At 38.5% G+C, this 27,315-nt stretch overlaps 1 protein-coding gene across 2 annotated transcripts in view; it reads right to left on the reverse strand.

Annotated features, from left to right (window-relative positions):
* The window catches only part of si:ch211-288d18.1 (USP6 N-terminal-like protein), a 42,457-nt gene extending 20,160 nt beyond the window's left edge, over positions 1-22,297 (reverse strand). Inside the window, exons 1-2 of one of the 2 annotated variants that reach the window (XM_053616539.1) lie at positions 21,969-22,297; positions 3,022-3,095 (exon numbers count right to left, since the gene is read on the reverse strand). In XM_053616539.1, the coding sequence (XP_053472514.1) occupies positions 3,022-3,087 (66 nt within the window). In that variant the 5' untranslated portion in view covers positions 3,088-3,095; positions 21,969-22,297. Of the gene's footprint in view, positions 1-3,021; positions 3,645-21,968 lie in introns of those variants that run through there. The other variant, XM_053616538.1, reaches the window with a different exon arrangement.
* Between the last annotated feature and the right edge of the window lie 5,018 nt (positions 22,298-27,315).

Here is a 27,315-nt window from a genome sequence, read left to right on the forward strand (position 1 = left end):
TGGTTTGAAATCATTTTCATGAGTCATCTCTCAGCAGTTTGGTTTGGTTTGATGCTTTAAACTCTTTACCGAAGAATTTGCTGGAAAGTCTATGAAGAAAACGAATGGGAAATTCACTTCTGGAACGAAGGCCACTGAAAAAGTAAGTGGTCACTGCTGTGTCCTAACCAGCACACATGGTGAGACACATCCTAATGTTTGGGCAGCATTGACTCGAGTGCAGCATGACAAGCTGTTAAACATGAAGCGTCAAAGCACAATAATGGTAAAATAATAATGATTATTTTCCTTAATGCTGAGATAATTATTAATCGAAATTATTCAGGACGACAGAACCATAGGATGTCCAAAATCGCTTCAAAAGTTATCCTTCATCTCATCCAATATGTTCAACAACATTGAGCTTTAAATGCTTTTTTAGTCAGTGTGGATCAATTTCAGTGGCTGATGGGGACAGAAATGGATGTCTGCCCCTCTGCTGAGGATAGGAACAGGAAGACCATCAGACAGAACTATAGCCCAGAGACCAGACAGTTCCCAATTTCCAATTACACAAATAAAAGCAGTGATACTGCCAAAGCCACAATCATGTCATGGTCAAATCGATCACATAGACTGCTCTGTGCACATTGGTGGACTTTTTCCTACTGCCTATTCACCGGCCTAAATCCTTTACAAAGGGCTAACCTGTAGAGAAACGGAGTGTGATACACATAGACTAATACAACAAACCCAATCGCAAAACTTACCAAACTTTATATGCACTAACAAATATTAAAAATATTAGCTAAGAACTGAGGATGACTTAAAGAGATGTTAAACAGGATTAAACGGCAATCAGCTGTAAACTTAGCCAGCCACTAGTTTTATACCAGTCTGCCTCAACTCCTCATAAAGCACACATACTGTATTATCACAGCTTTCTCATGTAAAAACTAAATCCTTGCTCTCTTGCTATCAGTATCAGGTATCAGTGATTCTTACATCCAACTGCTATACAACATGCTGCCAACATGATTTGATCAGGTATATTGAAAGCCCTTTAATACAATCAAACACTGCACACTCGACATGACGCACTACGCTATCATGAGCTAATGAAATGAAATGAATACTGTAGACATTTCTTCCTGTCAGCACCAATATCCTTGAGAGATTTTATAACGGAGTTGAATCAATACTGCAGGATTTGATGACACACTCTATATAATTGAACTAGTAGTTTAGATACTTGCTTAAATTAAAATGAATAAATGCAATGAAAGCATAAGAAACATAATATTTTTTCTTAAATTTGACCGGCCACATATTCCCTTTTTTTCAATGTGGTTCAATATTAGGTTCTCATAAAATGCATAATTCTGTTTAACGGGCCATTAAAAAAATATGACGCACTATACAAAGTATATATCGGTCAAGTCTATTTGTAAGGATGGCAGATTTGAAAGAAGATCAAGTGAAAGTTTCTTTCATTCATTCATTCATTTCATTAACTGCTTCATCCTAGCCAGAGTTGCTGTGTTTTTGGAGCCTAACCCAGGAACACTGGGCATGAGCTACAGTTGAGGTCATAAGTTTAAATACATCTTGCAAAATTTTATTTAGTACTGCCCTTCAGATGCTACATAGGTTATTTACACGTTTCCCAGAAGACAAAATAATTACAATTTACACCGATAATCCTGTTCAAAAGTTAGCACCCCCCTGGCTCTTAATGTTTCGTGTTGCCTTCTTGAGCATCAGTGAATGTTTGGAACTTTTATAATCGTTGTGTACGAGTCCCTCAGTTGTCCTCAGTGTGAAAAGATGGATCTCAAGATCATATAGCCACTGCTGGAAAGGGGTTACAGATGCTGGAAAAGCAAAGAATGTGCAGGACCTGGAGGATTTTTCTGAAGAACAGTGGGCAGTTTAACTGCTTGGGACAAACAAGGGACTCGTGAACAACTATCACAAAACGTAAAAACAGTCATTGATCAACCAGGTAACACACACGGTGTTAAGAATCAAGCGTATGTAAACTTTTTAACTGGTTCATTTGTATGCAAATTCAGATATTATTGTGTCTTGTGGACTATATGTAAACATCTGTTACGTGAAATATCAGGGCAGCACTAAATAAAAACAAAATGCAATTTTTATGATCCCTCTTATTTATTTATTTATTTATTGATTGACTGATTGATTGATTGATTTAAATGATTAACATTTTGCAGATTTTGCTAGGCGTATGTAAACTTATGAACTGTAGGTCGACACCCTAGAAGGGATGACAGTCCATTGCAGAGCACCATGCACACACGTGTTCAGGGACAATTTGACAAAATGTTTCTTGGAAGTGTGTCCAAAACGATCAAGCTGTGCAATTCCATTTGCAATGACACCACTAGAACAAATAATAATTTTTTCGAGGGGATATATCGTATATCTTCTAGAAGATTGCTGAAGCAAACTGAAACCAGGATGTTGTAACAGGAAAACAACACCATGTATCCTAGCACCTTATTACATGAAACAGCTCCATATCAAAAATGAAAGCCTACTTTTAAGGCAAGTACAAACATTTCCAGCAGTACGCACTCCAGCTCTTTTGTGATGATGCTATAACAGGTTTATACGGGCATTTTGTGCTTCAGGAGCAGTGCAACAACACAAAGCAACAGCCAGAGCATGAGTCTAAAGCATCTTTGTATGACGATTTCACTCTCACAAAACTCTCTGTATAAATAAAGGAACAGCAGGTCATCAGCTTTATAGGGCGCACGCACACACACAAACACACACACACACACACACACACACACCACACACACGTCTTTACATTAACTTTATCTTTAGACACCCGTTCTCTCCATGGTTGAAGATTTTTGTTCAAGCGATCAAAAATGAGTATGCTCCTCCTCCTGCAAGTATACATTACATGTAAAAATAAATAAATAAATAAATAAATAATATATATAACATATCTAGTAATATTCGTAATTCATGTGAACATAGAACAACAAATAAACACTTTCTTACCTTATCATATTTACAGATGATCTGTGCACGTTCCTCAGCTATCAGCACCTCTATATCCTTCTTCATGTCAATATCTGAAAACACATACCACATCTATGACTTATAAAGCTTTCATTAAAACATTCAAAAAGCTGGTGAGGACACACACGAAACAGTTTCAGGTATTATGTACACCACCTTCCTGAGATGATGGGGAAAGTGACCGCTTATCCAAATGAAGTGAATTACCTAGAGTACATGGTAAATAGTAAATGCAAAGTGTTTAATCTAAATCCATTTTATATACACTGGGTATAAACATAGCACCGGCTTCATCTCTATGTGTTTAGATTTGAAGTAGGTTCCTTGAGATGAAAGAATGCTTTATTTGAATTAAGAGATTAAGAGTCTGAATTCTTTTTATACGTTATTATATAAGGGAAATAATGATTAAAATAAGTTTCATAGTCTATTTAAGTGTTTCAGTTTAAGCTTAATATAATACAAGAAGTTTATTATTGGGTAGGCAGTAGGGCTGTGACATATCGTATCGTCCATGATATACTGGGACAATTCTTCCTTGATAAGAATTTGTCATCCCACGATATTGAAGATATAGTTGCTGACGCAGAATGAGAACAAGCAAGACGGGACCCTAGACGAGGAAGAAGAATTAATCCCTAAATACATGAGCTTCCTCCATAATATGCATGAAAGTGGTTCACTTTTATACATTTCCATTTGTTTTTCCTGGGGTTAGATTATCAATCCAGCGAATATTGGTGTTTGCATTTTCACTGGAATTTTAATATGTGAATCAAATTCATATTCAATCTTTTAGCCTACTTAATTGGTATAGTTTAGTATTTGATGATGGTCAGGATTCAGTTTGAAGTTTTCTGGATCAATGTCTGTATGGTGATGTGACTCGTGGCCAATGTTGAACGTTACTATTTTCATATCATTTTTATCGTTACTGCAAAAAATACCATGAAATATTGTGATATAGTTTTATGTCTATACCGCCCATGCCTAGTAGGAAATCCTTTTGTATTCCAGTATTCTTCACATACTCTTCACGCAATGATACACCCAACACGGGCAAAATTTTGTACTGACTGAAGAAATATTTTACAATTTTGAAATGATGGCATTTCAAATCACTGTGAAATTTTATAGCATCATTATCATTACATTATACCATGCTATGATTTACATATATTTTCATCCTGTTCAGTAGAATCCAGAGACTTTCCAGGGAACACTGGGCACAAGGTGGGAATACAGCATACAAACACACACACAGACACACACAAAACTCACAATTTAGCATAGCCAGTTCTAATGCCATGTATTTTGAAGGTGGGAGGAAACCAGAGAACACAAGGAGAATATTACGCTACACCGAGACTGTAATCCGAGCTCAGCATCGAACCGGGAACTCTGCAGTCATGAGATGCCGCAGTACTCGATGTACCACAAGTGACACTATTCTATAATTTACATTCCAATCAAATTATAGTATTGGAGCTCAGTTTCACTTGCATTCACACCACACTTCTGTGCATGACTCAAATTCAACAGTATGAAAAATTCCTATCGATAGTCCGTTTCTGTAAGTTTCACCTGTTAGTAGTTACTGAATAATATGTATGATTATATTAAGATTATTAAACGAACAATAAGCTATGGTTAAACGCCATCTAACACATCAGGGTTGTTTTTCGTTGGGAAAACTGATTTTAATGGACTTTTAAAAGAGGAGTCACAGCATTTAGTAGTTTATCAGAAAACGTAAATAAATTTACTCCGATTTGCATATTTTTGAAAACAGACCTGCCCATTTTTAGAAATCAAGTAGCATATTTAAAAAAGTGCTACACCTGGAAAACAGTTTGTAATGGCATTATCTGCAGTCTAGCATGATGGTAGCTGTACAATTTGCTGGTAAAAAGTTACTATTTGTAGAGAACTTACATACATATCCATTGAACCATGGAGAGTTAATCTGTGTTCTAGTGGACATTAACTGACCAAAACGTTACTAATGTTATGAGGTCTGTTTTAGAAATTTGAAGGCTGCCTCTTTTCAGCCTGAGAAATATTAGCCTCATGGGAACGTCAGGCCGTGGAGCTAACAAGAGCTCATGCCAAGCTTCAGCTCTGAGTGTGCTGACTCCGTCCCCTTTCCTCTGGGCCACAGACATCTGCAGCACATACACAAACACAGAAATAGAATCCAGCACCCACACTGGGCATGACACACTGCTACGTTAAGCAATCATGGCAAAACTGAGCCCTGTCTGTCTTCTGCACAGATAGACACAGATAAATCATCACTGGAATCTTCCTAGCGTATCTTGCATCTCAACTGGCATACTTATACTATGTGCTAAAAGTATGCACTCTTTTTGTAAAGAAAAAGTACATACTTTTGAGTGTGTATTAAAAGAGTATGGAAGTACTTGGACATACTAACACGTCATGTATTGGAAGAGAATGTTGTTGCCCGCAAGACAACACTGTCACCATAAACAAACTCCACACTGCATTTCAGCTTTTCTTCATTCATTATTCCTTATATAATTTATGCTATACAATTTAATTTATCATTCCCTTGATTTAGATTTCATTTACACTTCTCTAAAATGCATCCTTGATTTTGGTGGGAAAAAAAAACACGTAAAAAAAAAACTTTGTTCCCCTCGCACAAGGAGTTGTGAGCAAGATTAGCTGCAAAAGTGTCCACGGATCCACACTTCGAAGATCTACTGGTAATAGCAGACCATCAGGGTACCTTTGGGATACTCAATTCAACATACTACAATTTGGGACACAAATCTCTTCTCGGATACTATTTAGTACGGATAGTATGCCAATTGGGACACAGGGATTCTGAATGTTACAAAGTATTGACACTGGAGACTCCTTCCATAAATATTAAATAAGCTTAAATCACCATATCAATCATGAGTGAATGAGTTGTTATAACATATTACAACAAGCTCAGTATTATAAACCTGTAATCTGAATTACAGCAAATCAGAGCTGCTGATATACAACGTTAATAAATACCTTCTGACAAATTAGAACAGAGAATTTAACAGGACTGTGTTATAAAGACAAATATAAGATACAGTGGATACGTGAAATGTGCTGTGAAAAAATATTTATCCTGATTCACTTTTAAAAAAATTTTCACAAATGATCCTGATTTCATACTAAACAGTTTTAGATCTTCAAATGAAATACAACATAGAAAAACGGCACAGTGTGTTTACTTAGGTTGCCTTTGTTTTTTCTTTCTTTACTTTTATTGAAGCAAAAAAGGTTATCCAACACCTATCACCAATGGTTGATCACCAGTGGTTTGGCTTAGGGAGTGCAGGTGGAAACTGTCTCATTTAAACCTTTCATATCTAGTGTCTGGTGTTCCCTTTGCTATTGAGGTGTGTGGTGTCATCATGCCAAGATCTAAAGAGTTCTGTAAGGCCTTCAGAAAAAAGGTTTTAGATGCGTATGAGTTTGGCAAGGGATTTAAAAATGTCTCCAAATTATTTGAAATACATCATTCCACTGTAAGGAAAATAATTTGTGTGCAGATTTCTAACAATTTGTCCAGGACTGGCCATCCCAGCAAATTCAGCCCAAGGGCAGACTGTCTGTTGCAAAAAAAGTCTCCTAGAACCCCAAGATTTCATCACAGGATCTGAAAGTAAGCATTGCAACTGTTGGTATCAAAGGACATGCTTCTGCAATCATAAAGACTGCACAAATTTGACCTGCATGTGAGGCATGCTACTGTAGGAAAATGCCTTTGCAAGACTAGTTTCCCAATGAGCATATAGGCAAAGACCAGGCCTTTTGGAATAATGTGCTCTGGACAGACGAATCAAAGATAGAGTTGTTTGGCCACAGTAACAGTAGACATGTTTGATGCAGACCAAAGACAGCTTTTCAGGAAAAGCACCTCATACCAACTGTGAAGAACAGTGGTGGAAATGTTATGGTTTGGGGTTGCTTCACTGCCTCATGGACTGGACAGCTTGCATACATTGATTCATCTATGTATTCTACATCATATCAAAGAGTGCTTGGAGATGATCTGAGGCCATCTGCCCGAAAGTTGAAGTTATAAATGAAGGATAATGATCCTAAACACACTAGCAAATCCAACAAGGAATGGATCAAAAAGAAGAAATGGAGGGTTATGGCACGGCCTAATCAAATCCCATTGAAATGTTCTGATTTGAAACGGGCAGTATTTGCAAGAAACTTCTCAAACATCTTGCAACTGAAAGAATATTGCATGGAAGAGTAGACAAAAATTCCAGCAGGCCTAGTGGACAATTATGCAAAATGCCTACAAGTTATTTCTGCTAAAGGGGGCAATACTAGCTTCTGAGGTCAAGGGTGTACTTTTTCCACAGAAGAATATCTGAATAAATGTTTGAAAAAGCTAATTTTCCTTGTGGTTTTGTTCAAGTATATCAACTTTATTAATAGGCCCTGTTTTAAAGATAACAACTCCATGGAAAGTCAACAATTTCCATGGGTGTAGACTGTATATAGTACCACTTGCACAGTTGACAGTTGTTTCTGTCATGTGTGCTTACAAGCAGTTCTTACCATGTCAGTTGTTGCAGCACAGACCCTGTTCACAGACCCCCACACACAAATGCATGCTGCTGTTGTTTTACCAAAGCAACTGTTTCAGAATTCCCCGTAACTTTAATTTCTTTCCCCTTTCACTAAGAGCTTTCTCCAATTTTCACTGCTCGTAGAAAGCTTGTGTTTCTGTGAATAAGCAGTTCACCAATGTGCCAGGCAGCCAAAGTGTAAGGGTTCAGTGCACAAAGTATATTCATCCTCACAGACCAATATTTTGTAATGAAATTCAATTGAGAATCTGTGGCAAGACTTGATAATTGCTGTTCACTAATGGACTCTGACAGATCCTGAGCAATTTTGCCAAAAATATTAGAATCCAGATGTGCAAAGCTGACATGTAGTAGAAGACTTGGAGCTTCAATTGGTGGTTGGAGCCAAAGGTGGATCTACCAAATATTGACCCAGGTTGAAAATTTATGAAGCCAACAATTTTCTGTTTTTTTTAAGTATTTTGCACCTTCAAATATTGACATATTGTGAAAATCAAATGGTAAATATACCAATTAAGTCCATTTCAATTCCAGGTCCACAACAAAATGTGGAAAAGTTAAATGAAGTTAAATATTAAGGCACTGTATACTGTAAATATCGAGCACACAGCCAAGTCAGTCTAAGACTTCTTTGTCCAAAGCCACACACTTAACTGCACAATTGCATACTTGTTCCTTCAACATTGAACAGATGGGGGGATAAAAAAGGCCAAGGGTTCACATGAAACAGTCTGGTGCCTTTTACGAGTGCTGTAAATGACACCATGTACAAAGCCCTCTCCTTTGTATCCTTCCATCCTCACTGGATCTGGTCCCACTGGCACAGCCAGTTACGTCCCTGTTTCAACAGGAGTGTGTAAATGTGAGCATGCTATGAATGAATCAGATGGGCTCATTCATAGATTTTGTTCATCTAAGCATTCATCTTCATTAACCGTTTTAGCTTGGTCAGGTCATGGTGGATCCAAAACAAATACTGGGAACACTGGGTGTGAGGTGAAAATACATCCTAGATACATCCAGGCCACCATGCACACACACGTTCACACCTAGGGGCAATTTAGCATAGCCAATACACCTATTGCCATGTTTTTGAGAGGTGAGAGGAAACTGGAGAACTAGGAAGAAACCCATGTAGAGAGAACATGCAAACAACTTCAAGCAGACAGTAACCCAAGCTCAGGATCAAATCAGGAACCATGGAGCTGTCAAATGACAACCCTACCTGCTGCACCACCAAATTTGAACCATTTGTTCAAAATAACATAACGTCTGGAATGTTTTTGACACTTCTACAGCAATAGCAATATATTTAACAATATAACAACAATAGAGTTATAAGATTAGGACTGGTTGAGGCATCATCTTAGGATATAGGATTTCATTCTTTTATATTTCAGGATTCATTTTCCTCATTCATGTTCTACCTAAAATTAAGCAAGCTCAAATGGTTACAGATTTTTTGAACAGCCTCTTTAATTTATACCTTCCCTATGCTAAAGCTTCTAAATCTGTGCTGAGGATAAAAGACTTTAATCTGGCACTACATTGGAAAAAACATTCACCATCTGGGTTAAACTACTTTATAAGAAGCATTGGACTAGAAGTCTAAAGGATGTCATTCCAAATCTGGCAAGGAGGATTACAGTATACTGGAAGACATTCAAGAAAGCTTTAATTCCAATCATATCAATATCACAAATGCCTGGAGATGGTATAATTTCAGAATCAGTCTGACGGAATACTGAAAATAAGGCTTGAGTGAAAGCATGCTGCCTTGTTACATTTCTGTGGTTATTGGATTCACTAGAAAAATGACTGATTTACATTTGAAATTACTCTCTTTCTAAGAATTAGAAAGCTGACTGTAGTTCAGTGATGTGAGAATAAGTTTAAAATAAGCGTTCCTAACTTGAGGTTTTAACCACTGAATGGTTCTTTAGATTTTAGGAGCAACTGTTACTAAACTCTGAAAAGGTGGAAAAGCTTTCAGACTCAGCAAATCAAGGCTAGGATTTAATTTTGTAGCACTGTTGAAGAAAGAGAAGTTTAGCCTCCAGCAACCACATAAGCTAGTCACCTAACCGTAAATGTTTATCCTCCAAGCTAGCTAGGAAAAATTGGGGGGGGAATGTGATATGATCCGTCTGTATAACCAAGTAGTTTGTAACTGAGTAATTAGCTGGAGCAGTGGTCAATCTTTTTGGTGGCAAGAGAGTATTGAAATGTTAGTTAAATATTAAAATGTTTACAGTTTCATCTACAGAAAATACTATTGTTGATATTCAGATCACACCACAATTACATCTACACCTCATGCATGTGCATTTCAGAGTCAGTTAGGAACAATGCCTTCTTGGCCAGTCCACTCACCAATCCTGAAAAAAAAATCCTACAAGCAGCCAGTGGAGTTGTGGCTGTATCACTGTAGTAATGTGTCTTGCATTCATAACCGCAATCCTTCAGGTTCAAAACCCTTCTCAATAAACACAAATTAAATATGACTGAATGTTGGAAATCTACAGCTTCTGGTATGTCTGGTCTTCTTCTGTATTTTGCAACATCTCAGACATGGCATGTTGGTATAGGGTTTAGTAGCAGTGGTAGCTCAGTGGTTAAGATACTGGATTCCTGATTAGAAGGTTGTGAGTTCAAATCCCAGCACCACCAATCTGCCACTGTTGGGCCCTTGAACAAGGCTTAACCTTCATAAAACGAGATAAAATGTAAGTCACTCTGGATAAGCATGTCTGCAAAATGCCATAAAAAAAGCTCTAAATGTAGGGTATTTGAGTGAGTTTCCCAGCATGATGGATGTTTCTGGAAAGCCAATAAATGACCTGATAATCCTGGACCTGATGTCCTTCAGTCATCATTAAATAGGTAAGGTTTTGGTGCAGTTAGGCTTGCAATGTAAAACAAAGTTCCTTCTTGCCATTATTGGTGCATTATTAGTAATCAGCATTATTTCTGATTGAATGAGCTGACTTGACATAGGTTCCCCAAAGACGGTAGAGGAGGAGCTTTGTAATGAGCATACTAATGAGCCTATAATGCCTAATGGCATATTGCATTTGAAATCGCATACTGTGACAGTACCTACTGCATTCGATTCAGTGCCTGCTGCTTGGCTGTTGATACAGTACATACTGATCAGTATAAGCAGTAAGCATGAATACAATCTGGACGTACTCGGCGTGGATTCTGACAGGTCTTCCGTGCCAGTCCCGTTGCATTATGGGATAGCACAGTATCCACAGTGTCCAGTTGTTCCATATTGCAGAATTGAGGTGGAAGCAGTAGGTCATCCGGGGATTTCTCACCTACTGTTTTATGAATATGGAGAATTCGGACATACGACTCCTTTGGCATACTGCTTTTCGCCTACTGTGTAGTAGGGTAGTAGAGATATTCGGCTGCAGCATGTGTTTATTTAATGCCTAGTGGCATTATCTTAATCTCCGGTGGTGATTAGAAAACGCCATTTTTAAATTTATAATGGAGTAATGATGCAAGCAAATAATGACATTTGGCTTTCCATAAAATCTGTTTCGTTTTGAGTTCACAACCATGTGATTCTGTTCCTGTTCTAGTCCTGTTTCCGTCCCATGTCCTGATCTTGGTTGATTACCCTAATGTGTTCACCTGTTCTGGTTTAAGCCTTTGATTAATCATCTATGTATGCCATCTTGTTATTGTCCCTTGTTGTGAAATCTCATTATGCATTTACTCTCGTTAAGTCCAAGATCCACGTACGGACCTCTGTCAATGATTCTTGGATTTCCCCTAATAAAACATTTTCAGTTGTCATCATTACTCATCATCATGATGTCTAGGGAATGTTTTAGCTGAGACAAGAACAAGCTAAAGAACCTCAAATTCACTTACCGTGTGTTTGTACTCTCATGTAGTAACATACACGTTTTATGCTACGATAAACAGCAATAGTGTTTTACAGATTTTGCTGCAATCAATCAATTAGGTCAGATTTGTCTTGAAATTGTGTACATTTAGAACATGCTTTTTTACAAAGCAATTTCTTGTGAGCAGACTAGCACAAGTCTCTGTTCTATTGGCTTACAAATATTCAGAGATCATCTGTGCCCCATGCTATTTGCATACATCCACCAAAATATCCAGCTTCCCCCTTCCCCCAGGAAAGGTCAGATCTGTGACATGCATCACTAGCACTTTGCACTGGAAGCCATTAACAAGGCCAGTGCGGATGTTTTTAAGAACAGACTGAGAACTGTTTGACTGATGGCAGACGACTGAGGCCCTGATACAAAGGGCAAGAGAAGTCTGCACTGAAGACTAGAGGACACTCCGCTGTTGTCTTTGAACCTCAGACGCCCTGCAGTCGCCCATGCTGCAGAAAAAAGAGAACTGTGGTTACATGTGGAAACTATCTGCTTTTCAGAATACAGGTCCCTGGGTTCATCTGTCTTTGAGGCAGCGAAAGCAATGGGAAAGTGGAAACTGAAAAGCTGTGGTTTTGCATCTCCACTGCTCCTCCTATTGCATGCTTCACCATTTGCCTCAGACAAGACAGAGTATGAGAAATAGAGACAGAGAAAACAAAAAAGTGCAAAGTCAGACTTTATAATTGTACTAATGAATGCATACTATGTCAACATATCAGAATTTTTGGTGCCGTTATGCACCATACATTTCATATGAACCTGTCTTGTGTATTCTGAGGTATACACTGCTGGGTAAATTCTACAGTATGGGATACATCTTGATATACTATGGGGCCAATCCTATATACTGCCTGTACACAATGGAATAAATATCTTTATATTCTTAGAGCTTTTTACTAGTGGGTAAATTCTACCTATATACTAGGGGATAAAGCTATATGTTATCGGGTAAATACATGCATGTTAAAATCTACATTTTTATACACTATAAATTTCAAATCTACAGTACACTGAGATCAAAACCCTGCAACAAATCCACCAGTCAGATGACTGTGCTTCATAGTTACATTACATTCATAGTCACATTGCACGTAAGGTAGTTATATTTGATCGTATGTGTTTAATCAAACAATCTCACTTCGTCATAAACAACATACTCAGTTAGACAGTGAACAGTGGTAGTATGAAAACAATAGTGTTTAGAGGCACAAATACTATTAAGAGCAGACAGTTAAAAAAACTGATAGCATTTTGCTGTCCATCAAGCTATCAACAAGACAAAACTTGGTCACACTATTTGGATTGTATGAGCCACTTTTCCTAACTGGAACTGTAAGAAAGGGACTGTGTTGTTAGAAAGGTGGATCTGCCATAGATCTACCCATGCATTAAGTGTCTACTTTTTCCCCCTTTCCTAGGCAGAATACCCAGAGTCAACAAAAATTAATTTCTTTATTTTACTGTTTACGTCAGCGTTACCTTTTATGCTCAACATGACCTCAGTCACCATCAGACGGGGGCGTAGTCGTCAAGTGACAGCGGAAAAAAGTGTGCGACCCAAGTCCTCTAAGGCATGGGAGCATTTTATATTAAATGCCGTGAAGACTGTAACCTTCAAACTTTAAAAAGCGGAGCTTGTGTAGCAGGGAAGCATGACAGTTATGCACAAGAACAAACATGTTTATATCCAAAATGCTTCACTTTGTGCAAGGGGTTAGGAAAACTGGTGAGAACTGCTTAAAAGGTTTAGTTTACTTCAAGTTTATTGTCATTATATGCTGTATTTTCGCACGCTTGCAGTGTAAGTTCTGTCGTTAATTATAATGGGAGCTATTTGTAACAAGCCCACTTTGCTCCTCACATACAATGTAGATAAATGGTGATAAACAGTGGTGGTACAAGTAAGATCTGTAATGTCTAATTAAAAAGCTACGATCAAAGTAAACATAAGTAAAACTATATGGCAGTGAGTAACCGTGAGGTTATTTATTTATTTATTATTAATTTAGGATTATAGTTTAATCATCAGTGCTGTTCCAGTCAACTGGAAATGTTATGAATCAACCTGGAATTGTCTCAACGCACTGTGAAGAGGATGGTTCAATTGGCCAAAAAACCTCCAAGGATCACAGCTGGAGAACTGCAGAAGTTAGTTGCGTCTTGGGGTCAGAAAATCTCCACAACTACAATCCAAAGTCACCTACATCACCACAAGTTGTTTGGAAGGGTTTCAAGAAAAAAGCCTCTACTCTCATCCAAAAACAAACTCAAGCGTCTTCAGTTTGCCAGACTCTACTGGAACTTCAAATGGGATCGGGTTCTATGGTCAGATGAAACCAAAATAGAGTTTTTTGGTAATAAACACCAGAGGTGGTTTTGGCGCACACAAAGAGGTAGCCATATGGGAAAGTACCTCATGCCCATGGTTAAATATGGTGGTGGCTCTTTAATGTTTTGAGGCTGTTTTTCTGCCAGAGGACCTGGACATTTTATTATGTACATGGCATCATGAACTCTATCAAATATCAACAGATATTAAATGAAAACCTGACTGCCTCTGCCAGAAAGGACCATGGTTGGATCTTAATATGGGTCACGGTTGGATCGTCCAGCAGAACAAATGGTCCAAAACGTACAATAAAAATCAACACAAAAATTGTTTACTGACCACAAAATCAAGGTCCTATCATGGCCATCCCAGTCCCCTGACTTGAAACCCATAGAAAACCTGTAGGGTGAACTGAAGAGGAGGAGGGTCCACCAGCTTGGACCTCGAATTTTTGGAGGTTCTGGAGAGATTCTGTATGGAGAAATGGTCTCAGATACCTTGCCATGTATTCTCCAACCTCATCAGGAATTACAGGAGAAGATTCAGAGCTGTTATCTTTGCAAAGGGAGGTAGCACAAAGTATTGACTAAAAGGATGCCAATAATTGTTGCACACCTATATTTAACAAAGAGTTTTTTTTATAAACCTTTGTTTTGTTTGCAATTGTTTGATATCCATGACAGCAGAGTATTTTTGTGATTTTTTTTTAACAAAAGATCAAAAGGTTAAACATTTTTTTAGATAGCCTATAAGAATGCCTTGGACAAAAGAAGAAGGTATAGAAATCATTCTCATGGCTGGATCGGGATGGCTGCGATGCACTTTAACAGGAAACATGGCAAGCACGTCATCATACAGACACACAACACTGTTGCCAAACTTCTTAACAAATGCAAAAAGACTGCAAGTGTTACGGTCCAACTAAGAAGTGAACATCCACGAACATCCATTGACGAAGGCACAAGCAACGTGGTGCTGGCCTATATAGTCCCCTATGCACACACTGCCCTCTTGAGCAGTGTGTGTTCTTGAAAGCCTGCTTGGGTTCCTGGTTAGGGCAGCAGGGTTCTTTGGACATTTTTGAGTGGCTGAGTTTTCACTTCAGAGGTCTGCCTACCTTTTTTCAAGTGGTTCATGTTTATGGAAAAATGGAGGGAAAATGCTGACCTGTGGGCATGTATCTTACAGCATCTACTATAAATAGAGCTGCGCCTGGGGAGCTGAGGCCTAACGGCTGGTGCTCCCTCCCTCCCTCACTAACAGTTGCCTATCAAACTACGTAAATGACTTCCCAGCTAGATGCTGGTTTCTGTCCTGGCCTGAAAATTGCTGACCTATAGCCTGCTGGAATCTAGGAGGTGTATAAGAACCACAAGATTATTTCCATGGCAGAAATAGAATTTTAGCAACGTCTACAAGAGACAAAGACAAATATGTGAATGTGACACATAACAGCAGAGCTGAACAAAATGTAAAGTTATAATAATGTAACCCCTAAATGTCCTAAAGTATTCACCTTAAAGAATCTCCACATGAGTGAAGAAGGAATGTACGGACCTGCTAACAAGTCCAGGGAGTTTAAGGGGTTAAATCTGACTATACTCTATAGAAATCTAATTACATTTACACGCTGAAACCAAATTATTGAGGATTTCTTGCCTTGCCCTGCAAACATCCAATGCTTCTCCAAGCTACGCATTTTAAAATCAGAAATCTTACAGTGCAGCTATCTTTATGCCCCAAAATAGTGTCTACCCAGGAAGCCTCCTTCTGAAAGTATTATATTGTTTGTTTGTTTTTTAATGCCATGCCAGCTTCTATGGGTCTTTCCATGGTGAGAAATGTATAAGGAACTCTATATAAGGTTTTTAAAATCCATTTTTTCTAAAAACTCTTAAATTATGTTAGGTATGACTTTGTTAAAAAAATTCTTCCAGAGTGTTGACTGAATACTGGATTCTGATAATGGATTCTGGCAGAAGGTACATGTTGTACAAGTATTATATTAAATATTGCTATTGTCAGAAAGTGATGGAGATTAAGTCTGGCATATCAAAAAGTGGTAAGGAAATGTCTCCAGTGTCCCCAGCCAACTGTACGTTACAGCTTTTAACTTGGGAGGGAATAATGTGCTCTTGGCACCCTAATATGATTAAAGGTTTATACTAGAAACCATTAGCTTTGCTCAGGATATAGGCTATTGTAATACAAATATGCTGGTAAGTCAATCATTCAAAATGCTGCCAGAAAAGCTGTCATTCACAAACATCCACTAGGAAATTATAGCCACCATGGTCTGCTACAGTAAATGTAAGAATTTAATAAATATCCGTATTGTCGCTTAGAAAATTGATCAAAGAGTGAGAATCGTGACCAACAATCGTGAGCAGCATTGTTCTTTTTCAGTCTTTTTTTGACTTAGTCTTTCTTCTTTTTACAGATATGTCCATTAAACACTATAAAATCTTTATTCAGGTCATGGTGACTTATTTTAATCCATTTGACTAAGTACAATATGTTTTTTCATGTATATAGTTTCAGTCAACAAAAGCAATCATAATTTTCTTAACGAACTGCAAAAGAACTGCAACAGAACAAACTGTAACTAAAAAAATAGTTGGTATTATGACTAAATTTAACATTAGAGGTCAGTATACCCAAACCTTCCAGTGAAACAGTGGGTATACTGCGTAATACAGGCATACGATGGTTAGGAAGTTAGTAGGTTTCCCTTCTGTTTTAAGGGTTTTCAGACAGTCAGAGAAACTCTACATATACCACAAGGACATGTGAAACATGCGATATGTGAAACACGGCATGTGTGAAGTATTTTTCTTCACTTGTGTGGTGTTTATGACATAAAAATTATGAGAAACTACACTTCACGGCCAGTAAAGTCTCTCAGTCGCTACACCAAAGTCTAGATTGCAACCAAACAGTCTGGCTCATCTGTGCTGTGTTCGTACTGTATTCTGAAACATTCGTGTTGGTTTATTTCTCAACCTGCACAAACCCAGCCCAAATAAACAAAATGTCTTGGAGTGATCTGGAAACTGATAAGGTTCTATCACAGGTCATAAGATTATATATTTAATTTTTCAATCTTCTTCATTTACAATAGACAAAAAAAAAACCCTTCATGTTTGGCAGTAATTTCATTCAAGAAAGTCAGATTGACAATTTATTAATTTAGTCTAATTAATGTCATATATTTACCATTATCAGTTCTTCTGACACCACATACTTCCACTTATCAATACTCCCAATTATCATTGCTTGGGACTTCAGACAGTAGTTTCACTTCACCGGTTTTCTTTTGTATATGCATATAATGCATACCTAGCCAAGAGTAGCTTCTAAGAGTTCATAAATTATTTGACAGAGTTTCTTAAAAGCCTCATTCTTGTTCATGGCTTGAGCGTGTTAAATGACAACATGGAAAAGAGCTTGAAGTCAATAGGCTTGCTGTGTTGATGTGTTTGCCTGGCAAGCTTCTCTATAAATCTCCGCTCTCCTGTTGCAGTAATAACAATGAGTTTCTTTAGAAATCATGACATCAACCTGGTTTGCAGAAAATCAGAGCACCAATTGTAATCAAACTCAAACACTCAAGGCAATGTTTTCTCTAGCTACATTACAACACAACACACAGACAACACAAAATGAATGCAATAATGGAAAGAAAACATAGTAAATTGGCCCAAATTACTCTTCTCCGTGGTATAACACCCTGAGGCTCTAGGTACAGCCAGCAGAAAAGGATATGGGCACTGGGCCAGTGAATGGGCTGCCATGACTGGCATTCCTCGCACTGACATCTGGATGGGCAGTCTCTGCCTTGTACCACTGCACACATACACAGCACTTCAGCTAACTGAAGGAGCCTTGTCCTAGCTGAGAGGCTCTCTCATACACACCATACATCACCAGTGAGGACCATGCATCCACAACTTAATGTGTTATTTAATTAAACTTTATTGGGGAGGCCCAGTCATTTGTACTGCTACACAGATATAAAGTTATAATATGTTTTGTGAATACAATGTATGTTTACTGTTTGTGTTGCTTGACATCAGGAATCAAGTTCTACTTCTGTACATTCTGGACCACCATGGTGGATTCCTTCCAAATTCCTATATGCTTGTTACTTAATACTAATAACAAAGTTATCACCTCATGAACATTACGATGACCAATGTCCAAATTGCTTGGGAACATCTTAGACTTGCACTTACGCAGCCTTCTCCTAATTGCAGTATAAAGGCAATTGTGACACGTGATGCGCACCTCACCAGATATGGAGGAACTGTTGCCTATTTAGCAACCTCCCCTGATGTTGCAGGAGTGCAGTGGGGAGTGATCAAGCAACCAATGTGACTGCAGTGCCCCCTAGAAATACCATGGTGAGCTCTTCTGTGGCATGATCAAAGCAAGAATATCAGACGACAAAGTGTGCAGCTACTCAGCATCATGGAGAATGGAGCACGTGTGGGCTTACTGTATTGGAAAGCAGGGCAGAAGAGGCATGGGCCAAATAAATGAACAGTGCAGTGAAGTTCAGTGAAACCACTGTAGCAGACAAACCAAAGGCCTATGCAATACTGGGGAATGTTAGGGAGGGTAACTGACATAAATTAGACAAGACTAACTAATATGGGCAGTGATGGCTCAACGGTTATGGCTCTGGGTTACTGATCAGAAGCCCCAGCACCGCCAAGTTGCCACTGTTGGGCCCTTAAGAAAGGCCCGTGACCCTCTCTGTTACACAGGTGCCATATCATGGCTGACCCTACTCCCTGACCCCAACTTCCTAACCAGCCGGTATATGTGAAGAAAAGAATTTCACTGTGCTGTAATGTATATGTGAAAAAATAAAGACTGCTTCTTCTTCTTCTAACTTGTCTGAGATTCTCATTAGTGCGATCTCTCAAGAACGAGTGGTTGAATGTTTGTAGTTTGTAACCAGCTGATGAACTGATTAGATTTTGGAATCGATCCATACAGGGCAAGGTCACAGCAATGTCAAATATCTATGTAGATTTTCCTCAATAGCTTCCTTCCAGTTTGTCATACAAAGGTGCTATTTAACTCTTCATGTTCAGGAACTCAAGGCCCATTTTCTGGGTATCTACAATTTGTTGCCATCTGTCTATCAGTCCTGCTGAGATTCTTGTTAGTGTGATATCTCAAGAATGAGTGGTTGAATGCTTGTAGGATTTATATGGAATTGTCATTGTAACCAGCTGAACTAATGAGGAATTTCTTCCAAACATGATCGAGGTCACAGTAAGGCCAGATGTCTGAAATAGCTTTTCTTCAATAGCTTCCTTCCTGTTTGAAGTATATTTTAAGGTTATTTCAGGTATACGATCCAGGTATACAAATACAAGAAGGAATAGACTTGATGGTGATGGAGACATCTCTGTCAGTTACGTTGGCATTAAGTTCTATTTGTTACATATATAAGAGTTACTCTAAAGGGCCATAGTAACAACCGATAACATGGTTAAATATGTAATAATCATAGTACAAAGCACCATAATAAAATCATAGTAGCATCATGATGGTGATGAAAAGCATAGTGTCCACAATTCCTTACTGAGGGATGACCTGTTAGGATATGATCTGCTTCTTAGGTTAGGTTTACAGATCCTATTCAAAAACAGGAAATAAATCAGCAAGTAGTTCTACTGAGAAAGGTCTCACAGAGGAAATGCTGATGATACTGAAAATTTGAGGTGGCTCTAAAGGCCATCTGAAACCTCAGTATTTCAGACCAGCAACAGAGCGGCAACAATGTTGAACCTCACTATCCAACAGTATTTCACACATCTGCGCTGATCTCACTAAACAATCCACCAACAATCCACCATCCTAAAAGGCGCCAGCAGTGTTTGTGCTTCTCTAAACTCTTCCACTACACTCCGAGTACAGTGTAAACATCCAGTGTGAGTGTGATTGTCAAAGGTAAATATGATTCAGGGAGAGGAATCACAAAATGATACGTTTCATGAAAGCTCAGAACCTGAAGGACTGAAGGAAAAAAAAAAACAACTCAGAACAGGCTTTATACCTTTAAAGAATTTAATAGCAGACAGTAAGAGATGCTGAGATCCATGTTACAGTACAGCAAGGGCCTTAATGACTCATGTGATACAGGGCTGTGGGTACCACAGAACAAAAGCAGTAACCGAAATCCAATCTTTTTTAGTAAAAGGAAGTGAACTACAAGAAAGATCACTGTCTACAACAACTGTCTAAAGCATTTTAGCAAGGTAAAAAAAGTCTACATACTGTAATCATGCCATAAAATATTGTAAAAATACAAAAGTCAAGGCTGAATTTGAAGATGTATATGTCTCACTGGGTGACACGTGTGCTCAGCACCACTGAGCCTGTGATGCCTGTTTTCAACAAACACATATTAAACTACACATGTTTTCAATAAGGTGGGGCAATGGCTCTAAGGCTCGGATGTAAACATGTGACCCTCAATAGCACATCTGTTGTCAGGGAGGAGAGTTAGGAGAATAGCTAAGGCCTCTGACACAAGGATAATGCACTGGTGGAAACACAGCATCTGCCATCCTGAGTTATATGAGTAGGTGGTGATAACCAGACCATTATCACACACAACAATATCATTTCTCTTATATTGGATTAAAACAAAATTCAAGATAACATACTGCAAGTAAATTACAAACATAAAAGCCTATAGGGAATTAATGGTAGCCAATTAAATCTTAGTGTAAGCTTACGGTCAATACAGGACAATCAACACTTAGGGTTTCATCAGTAATAACAACAACAACAACAACAACAATACATTAAACAATATGCATCCATAAGTATTAAGACTACATTAAGTATACACCCATGTAGACTGTAACCATGTACACAGAATAACCAGATTAACTGGCTCTATATAAAATACCGTTTAAAGAAAACCATAAGCACACCAATGGAGGCAAGAGACGCACACCAAACCAAAAAATAATAATAATAATTGATCCATCCTGTGTCGGAAATTAAGGAAAGCATCCCCAGGGAATGGAGGGAGGGGGATAATTGTAAGGGCCCATGATTAGACAGGGGGTCTTGAGATTAATTTTCATTCATACACGGTGCAAAAAAAAATATTATTAGCATCCCTAAGCATCATGTTCAGTTACCAGAGCAGAGAAAATTAGTTTGGGCCATGAAAACACCAAGTCATCTCACACTCAATATTGTAAACACAGTACAGCCTCCAGTGTACACTTAACATCTACATTCCAACTGAAGAAAAATCCAGGAGTTCAGGCAACATACTTGACTGCCATATTTATGTTCATTTTACACTGCAGGCGTTAATTCATCAGAGTCACAGGGAATACATCAGCAATATTTCAGCATACTATAATAATTCATTCAAGCAAATTTGGATTAGTTAATACAGTTAACTGGATATGTTGCTCGGTAGATTATAGTTTATAGTTATAGTTATATTATGAATCCAGCATATTACGAATCTAATTTTTTTTAAAACCTAACAGCTATTTAGCATAGTTGTTTATTATAGGTATTTATAGCAAACCGGTTGTTTATAGTTTCTTTTTTATGTAAAGGCTGCTGAATCTACAGTCGCTCTGTTACTATAAATTATCAAGTGACTTTGAACCGTCAACACTGCAAACCTAATGCGCATACAAGACTTCAAACACTTATTATGGCTATACGGTTAGAACCGCATATTTCCCTACTAAATAGTATGAGAAAACAGTACGCTACTTACGTAGGCAAAGATCAAAACAATCCAATCAGAAAGCTGTAGGTTTGAATGACTAGTGCCAGAAAAATCCACCTCGAGATATACGAGAGCATAAAGATAAGAGCGAGTGTTCTTTTATAACGTAAACATTCAAATGAAAGATTTCAGCGGATAACAGGCAATAATAATAATAATAATAATAACAATGATAAGGTTGGTTGCACTGGGTTTCGATGACAGCGCGAGGAGAAACAATGCTGAACGCCTAAAGATGCTCCTTAGGACACTGGGTTAAGAAACGTTACCGTTTAAGGGGATACACTCCTGTGCTTCCCGTACAGCAGCTAGAATCCGATCTTTTCATTCTTGAAACGCGGACATTGTCGCCGAGCAGCTCTCCGGTAATACAGGAGTCCAGTGTATTCTCAGCGCGAGCGCTGCTCCACGGCACAGCGCAGCGGCAACTGGCGGCGGCGCGAGGACGCTGCGCTGAGCGGGGAAGACGCTACGGAGCATGCGCGGCGCAACACAACACCACACCACATGGCGCCTTACAACACAGCTTATAAACATTAGTGATGGAAAGTACGGTTTATCAGTTCCTTAATGTCATCAAGCAATGGCGTCATTACGTTACAACTCATTGTCGTGTTATATCAATGAAACCTTCTAATAAAGTCATTTGTGTGAATGCATAGTGAAACATTCAAATTGAGTTATTTGTGTGAATGCATAGTGAAACATTCAAATTGAGTTATTGTGTGAACATGCTGATTATTGTCATTTGTGTGAACATATTGCTGATTATTGCCTTTCATTCACTGACGTTAATGGTGTTTGAGGTCACATTCTCTGATCCTTCATGTCAAATATGACTGACTAATAGTGAGTAGCCTACATCTTGGACAAGTTTCCTACATTAACGTTTTGCACCTACAGAGCACATTACAGACACTGATGCACAAGCACGGACAACAGTGGCAAGGAAAAACATCCTGAGACAACCTGAGGAAAAATCCTTGAAAGGAACTAGACTCCAAAGTGAACCCAACCTCTTCTAGGTGACGCCAGATAATGGGATTATAAATAATTACTCTTCTACAATTGCATACTATAACTTCACACAGTAGTAAGTGTGCATAGAGGATGTTCTTTATGAGTGACATACTCTTTATGATTACAGCAGCAGTTCTTAGGTACAAGTCTACAGTATCCAGGTGAGGTTATTCATTGAAGAAAGGATGATACTTGGGTAGAAACTGGGAAGTGTAGTCTGTGTTGGATCGGCTGTGTTGGGAGTAGGAATCAACTCCATGACTTCAGAACTCTAACCGTCTTTCGGATGAGACGTTAAACCGAGCTCCTGACTCTCTGTGGTTATTAAAAATCCCAGGACACTTATCATAAATGAGTAAGGGTATAACCCTGGTGTCCTGGCGAAATTCTCCCATTGGCCCTTCTCAGTCATGTCCCACCAAATAACCCCCATCTCTGAATTGGCTACATTAATCTCCTCTTCTCTCCACTAATAGCTGGTGTGTGGTGGGTGTTCAGGTGCACTATGGTTGCCGTTGCATCATCCAGGTGAATGCTACACACTAATGGTGGTTGAGGAGATCCCCCCCACTATGTAAAGCGATTTCACTGTCTAGAAAAGTGCTATATAAATGTAACTGTAACTAACTAATCTAAAGGTTAGATTAATGTGTGGGAATGGACACTCAAATTTTTCTGCTTTTCCTGTTGATGGTTGAAGTGGCAACAGGCTGAGAGATCAACCCAGACTTCTTTATCCCCAGCCACAGATATTTGCTCCTTCTGGGGGATCCCAGAAGTTCCTTAGTCAACTTGGGGCTGCCCGTAGTCTCTGCCAGTGAGATGTGCCTGATACAACTCTAGTTTCTGGTTTCAGCCCCCCTAACTCAAAACCAACATTACACTCTTGATGCAAATTTTCTTAAATATTTGTAGAAATCTTAAAGTCAATTATAGGACAATAAAAAGTATTAAGAAACTCCTGTAGAAATGCATTGGAAATGCATTTGGCCAGTGCTTTGCAATGGCCTTCTTAGTCTTTGGACTTGAACCTTATTTAAAACCTGTGGTCTGATTTGAAGAGGGAAGTCACATGCTACATTTAAGAATATAAAGAATCCTAAAAATATTTTAAAGATGACTTATGTAGTTTCCATCCATCCATTTTCCATTCTGCTTTTCCTACACAGGGTTGCTGGCGAGTCTGGAGCCTATCCCAGGGAACTTGGGGCAGAAGGCGGATTACATCCTGGACGGGGTGCCAACCCATCAGAGGGCACAATCGCACACACAATCACACACCCATTCACACACTAAGGACAATTTAGAGATGCCAGTTAGCCTACAATGCATGTCTTTGGACTGAGGGAGGAAACCAGAGTACCTGGAGGAAACCTCTGAGGCATGGGGAGAAATTTAATATTGAAATAGATATCATTAATGTTGGCTTAAAGTTTGAAAGTAAATATAAAGTGGAAATGCAACATATATTTCATGCCCAAGTTGAGGCTTCAGTTACATATTAATATTTATTAGCCTACAATTTGTTTTAACATATTGATTGAATGCAATAGGTTTAGAAGATTTGTCACTCTAAAATCTAGTTGACCAATTGCTGTTTATGGGTTATGACATTTAAGATATTCAACTAATCTAAGAGCTATGGTTGATAGTGTAAAAGTTATATTACTGTAGGAGAAAGCCTGAATACCTTTTTACTGTATCATAAATTTTTAGTAAATATAAATGCTGAATTAATTTCCACCTTGTGTCCGCTTGAGCACAATTTCTGATGAGGGTAACCGAGTGAAGTTCAAGTACTTACCATGTAAGCTGTATCAAGGGCTTGCACTTAATACGAGAAGATATATGTAACCAATGAAGGGAGATAGAGTGTAATGTAATGTAATTTTCTAGTTAAGAAATATAACATTACATTATAACATAGCATAACATAACAACATTATTGGCTTGCTTGAAACAGAGGTATAAATTGGAATTTAACATAAATTCTCTTTAATGGATACATACAGTATATACAACTTAATTTTTTCTTAATTTTTATATATATATATATATATATATATATATATATATATATATATATATATATATATATATATATATATATATAGTATCTCACAAAAGTGAGTACACCCCTCACATTTTTGTAAATATTTGATTATATCTTTTCATGTGACAACACTGAAGAAATGACACTTTGCTACAATGTAAAGTAGTGAGTGTACAGCTTGTGTAACAGTGTAAATTTGCTGTCCCCTCAAAATAACTCAACACACAGCCATTAATGTCTAAACCGCTGGCAACAAAAGTGAGTACACCCCTAAGTGAAAATGTGCAAATTGGGCCCAATTAGCCATTTTCCCTCCCCTGTGTCATGTGACTTGTTAGTGTTACAAGGTCTCAGGTGTGAATGGGGAGCAGGTGTATTAAATTTGGTGTCATCGCTCTCACACTCCCTCATACTGGTCACTGGAAGTTCAACATGGCACCTCATGGCAAAGAACTCTCTGAGGATCTGAAAAAAAGAATTGTTGCTCTACATAAAGATGGCCTAGGCTATAAGAAGATTGCCAAGACCCTGACCCTGAGCTGCAGCACGGTGGCCAAGACCATACAGCGGTTTAACAGGACAGGTTCCACTCAGAACAGGCCTCGCCATGGTTGAACAAAGAAGTTGAGTGCACATGCTCAGCATCATATCCAGAGGTTGCCTTTGGGAAATAGACGTATGAGTGCTGCCAGCATTGTTGCAGAGGTTGAAGGAGTGGGGGGTCAGCCTGTCAGTGCTCAGACCATACGCCACACACTGCATCAAATTGGTCTGCATGGCTGTTGTCCCAGAAGGAAGCCTCTTCTAAAGATGAAGCACAAGAAAGCCCACAAACAGTTTGCTGAAGACAAGCAGACTACGGACATGGATTACTGGAACCATGTCCTGTGGTCTGATGAGACCAAGATAAACTTATTTGGTTCAGATGGTGTCAAGCGTGTGTGGCAACCAGGTGAGGAGTACAAAGACAAGTGTGTCTTGCCTACAGTCAAGCATGGTGGTGGGAGTGTCATGGTCTGGGGCTGCATGAGTGCTGCCAGCACTGGGGAGCTACAGTTCATTGAGGGAACCATGAATGTCAACATGTACTGTGACATACTGAAGCAGAGCATGGCCGCAGGGCAGTATTCCAGCATGATAACGACCTCAAACACACCTCCAAGACGACCACTGCCTTGCTAAAGAATCTGAGGGTGAAGGTGATGGACTGGCCAAGCATGTCTCCAGACCTAAACCCTATTGAGCATCTGTGGGGCATCCTCAAACGGAAGGTGGAGTCGACATCCGTGACATCATCATGGAGGAGTGGAAGAGGACTCCAGTGGCAACCTGTGAAGTTCTGGTGAACTCCATGCCTAAGAGGGTTAAGGCAGTGCTGGAAAATAATGGTGGCCACACAAAATATTGACACTTTGGGCCCAATTTGGACATTTTCACTTAGGGGTGTACTCACTTTTGTTGCCAGTGGTTTAGACATTAATGACTGTGTGTTGAGTTATTTTGAGGGGACAGCAAATTTACACTGTTACACAAGCTGTATACTCACTACTTTACATTGTAGCAAAGTGTCATTTCTTCAGTGTTCTCAAATGAAAATATATAATCAAATATTTACAAAAATGTGAGGGGTGTACTCATTTTTGTGAGATACTGTATGTGTGTGTGTGTGTGTATGTGTGTGTGTGTGTGTGTGTGTGTGAAGATGTTAATATGTATATCCACACCATTAAATAAAACTGAGGAAATGCAAAAAGCAGAAAGAGCTGCATAGAATGTAAGTTAGATATTTATATGATCATGGTTAAATAGCCAAGTTATGTTACAGTTTCATTTTCAATGCTCACATTAAAGTTAAAATTTCAGAAAAATCCAGGGATGCAGCCCTGCGCTCTGTTGATAGTACTGTGATAAATTCAACTATCCAAATTCATTTGCCTTAATGCTTGTTTCTTTTTTCCCCTGCACAAAAGGGTACATTTGCTCGAAATGATCCAGTTTCCATTAAAAACCCATTAATTCCATTCCATTCATAACAAGTTTATGGGACTTTGTTCCATTTTCATACTGCACAGAAACTTCAGTTACAGTTCAGTTCCTTTATAAGTTCACCAGGTTTCCTGCAGTCTACAGTTGTTGCCTAAGGACAGGAATCAGACTGCTTTTAATGAAGTAAATCCTTTCACAAGGACTAGTAGTTAATAGGCGGAAGTTGCATGTTGAGCTCATATATATTTCTATGATTTTTTTAAAGTGATTACAAAATTATACAATAAAGGTGTAACTGAGACTGCCAGTAAAACAGTGCACCATAATTGTTCCCATTAGCTTCACATGTCAAATATGACCTCACAAAAAATTATGAGTGTTGATTCATTCTGTCCGTTGTACTGCACTGTTAAAAAGGGACTTTTACTGTTCTAAATCTTTAAACTATTAAACATCAACACAGGAATGTCTTTAAATTGAAACTTCAAAGTGCTGAAATTTCCAGTATGTAATTCTTATGCAATGGAGAGTATCGCATAAGTACTTTCAATGTGTGT

Source organism: Ictalurus furcatus, chromosome 27 (assembly GCF_023375685.1).
Source record: "Ictalurus furcatus strain D&B chromosome 27, Billie_1.0, whole genome shotgun sequence".
Classification (NCBI taxonomy): Eukaryota; Metazoa; Chordata; class Actinopteri; order Siluriformes; family Ictaluridae; genus Ictalurus; species Ictalurus furcatus.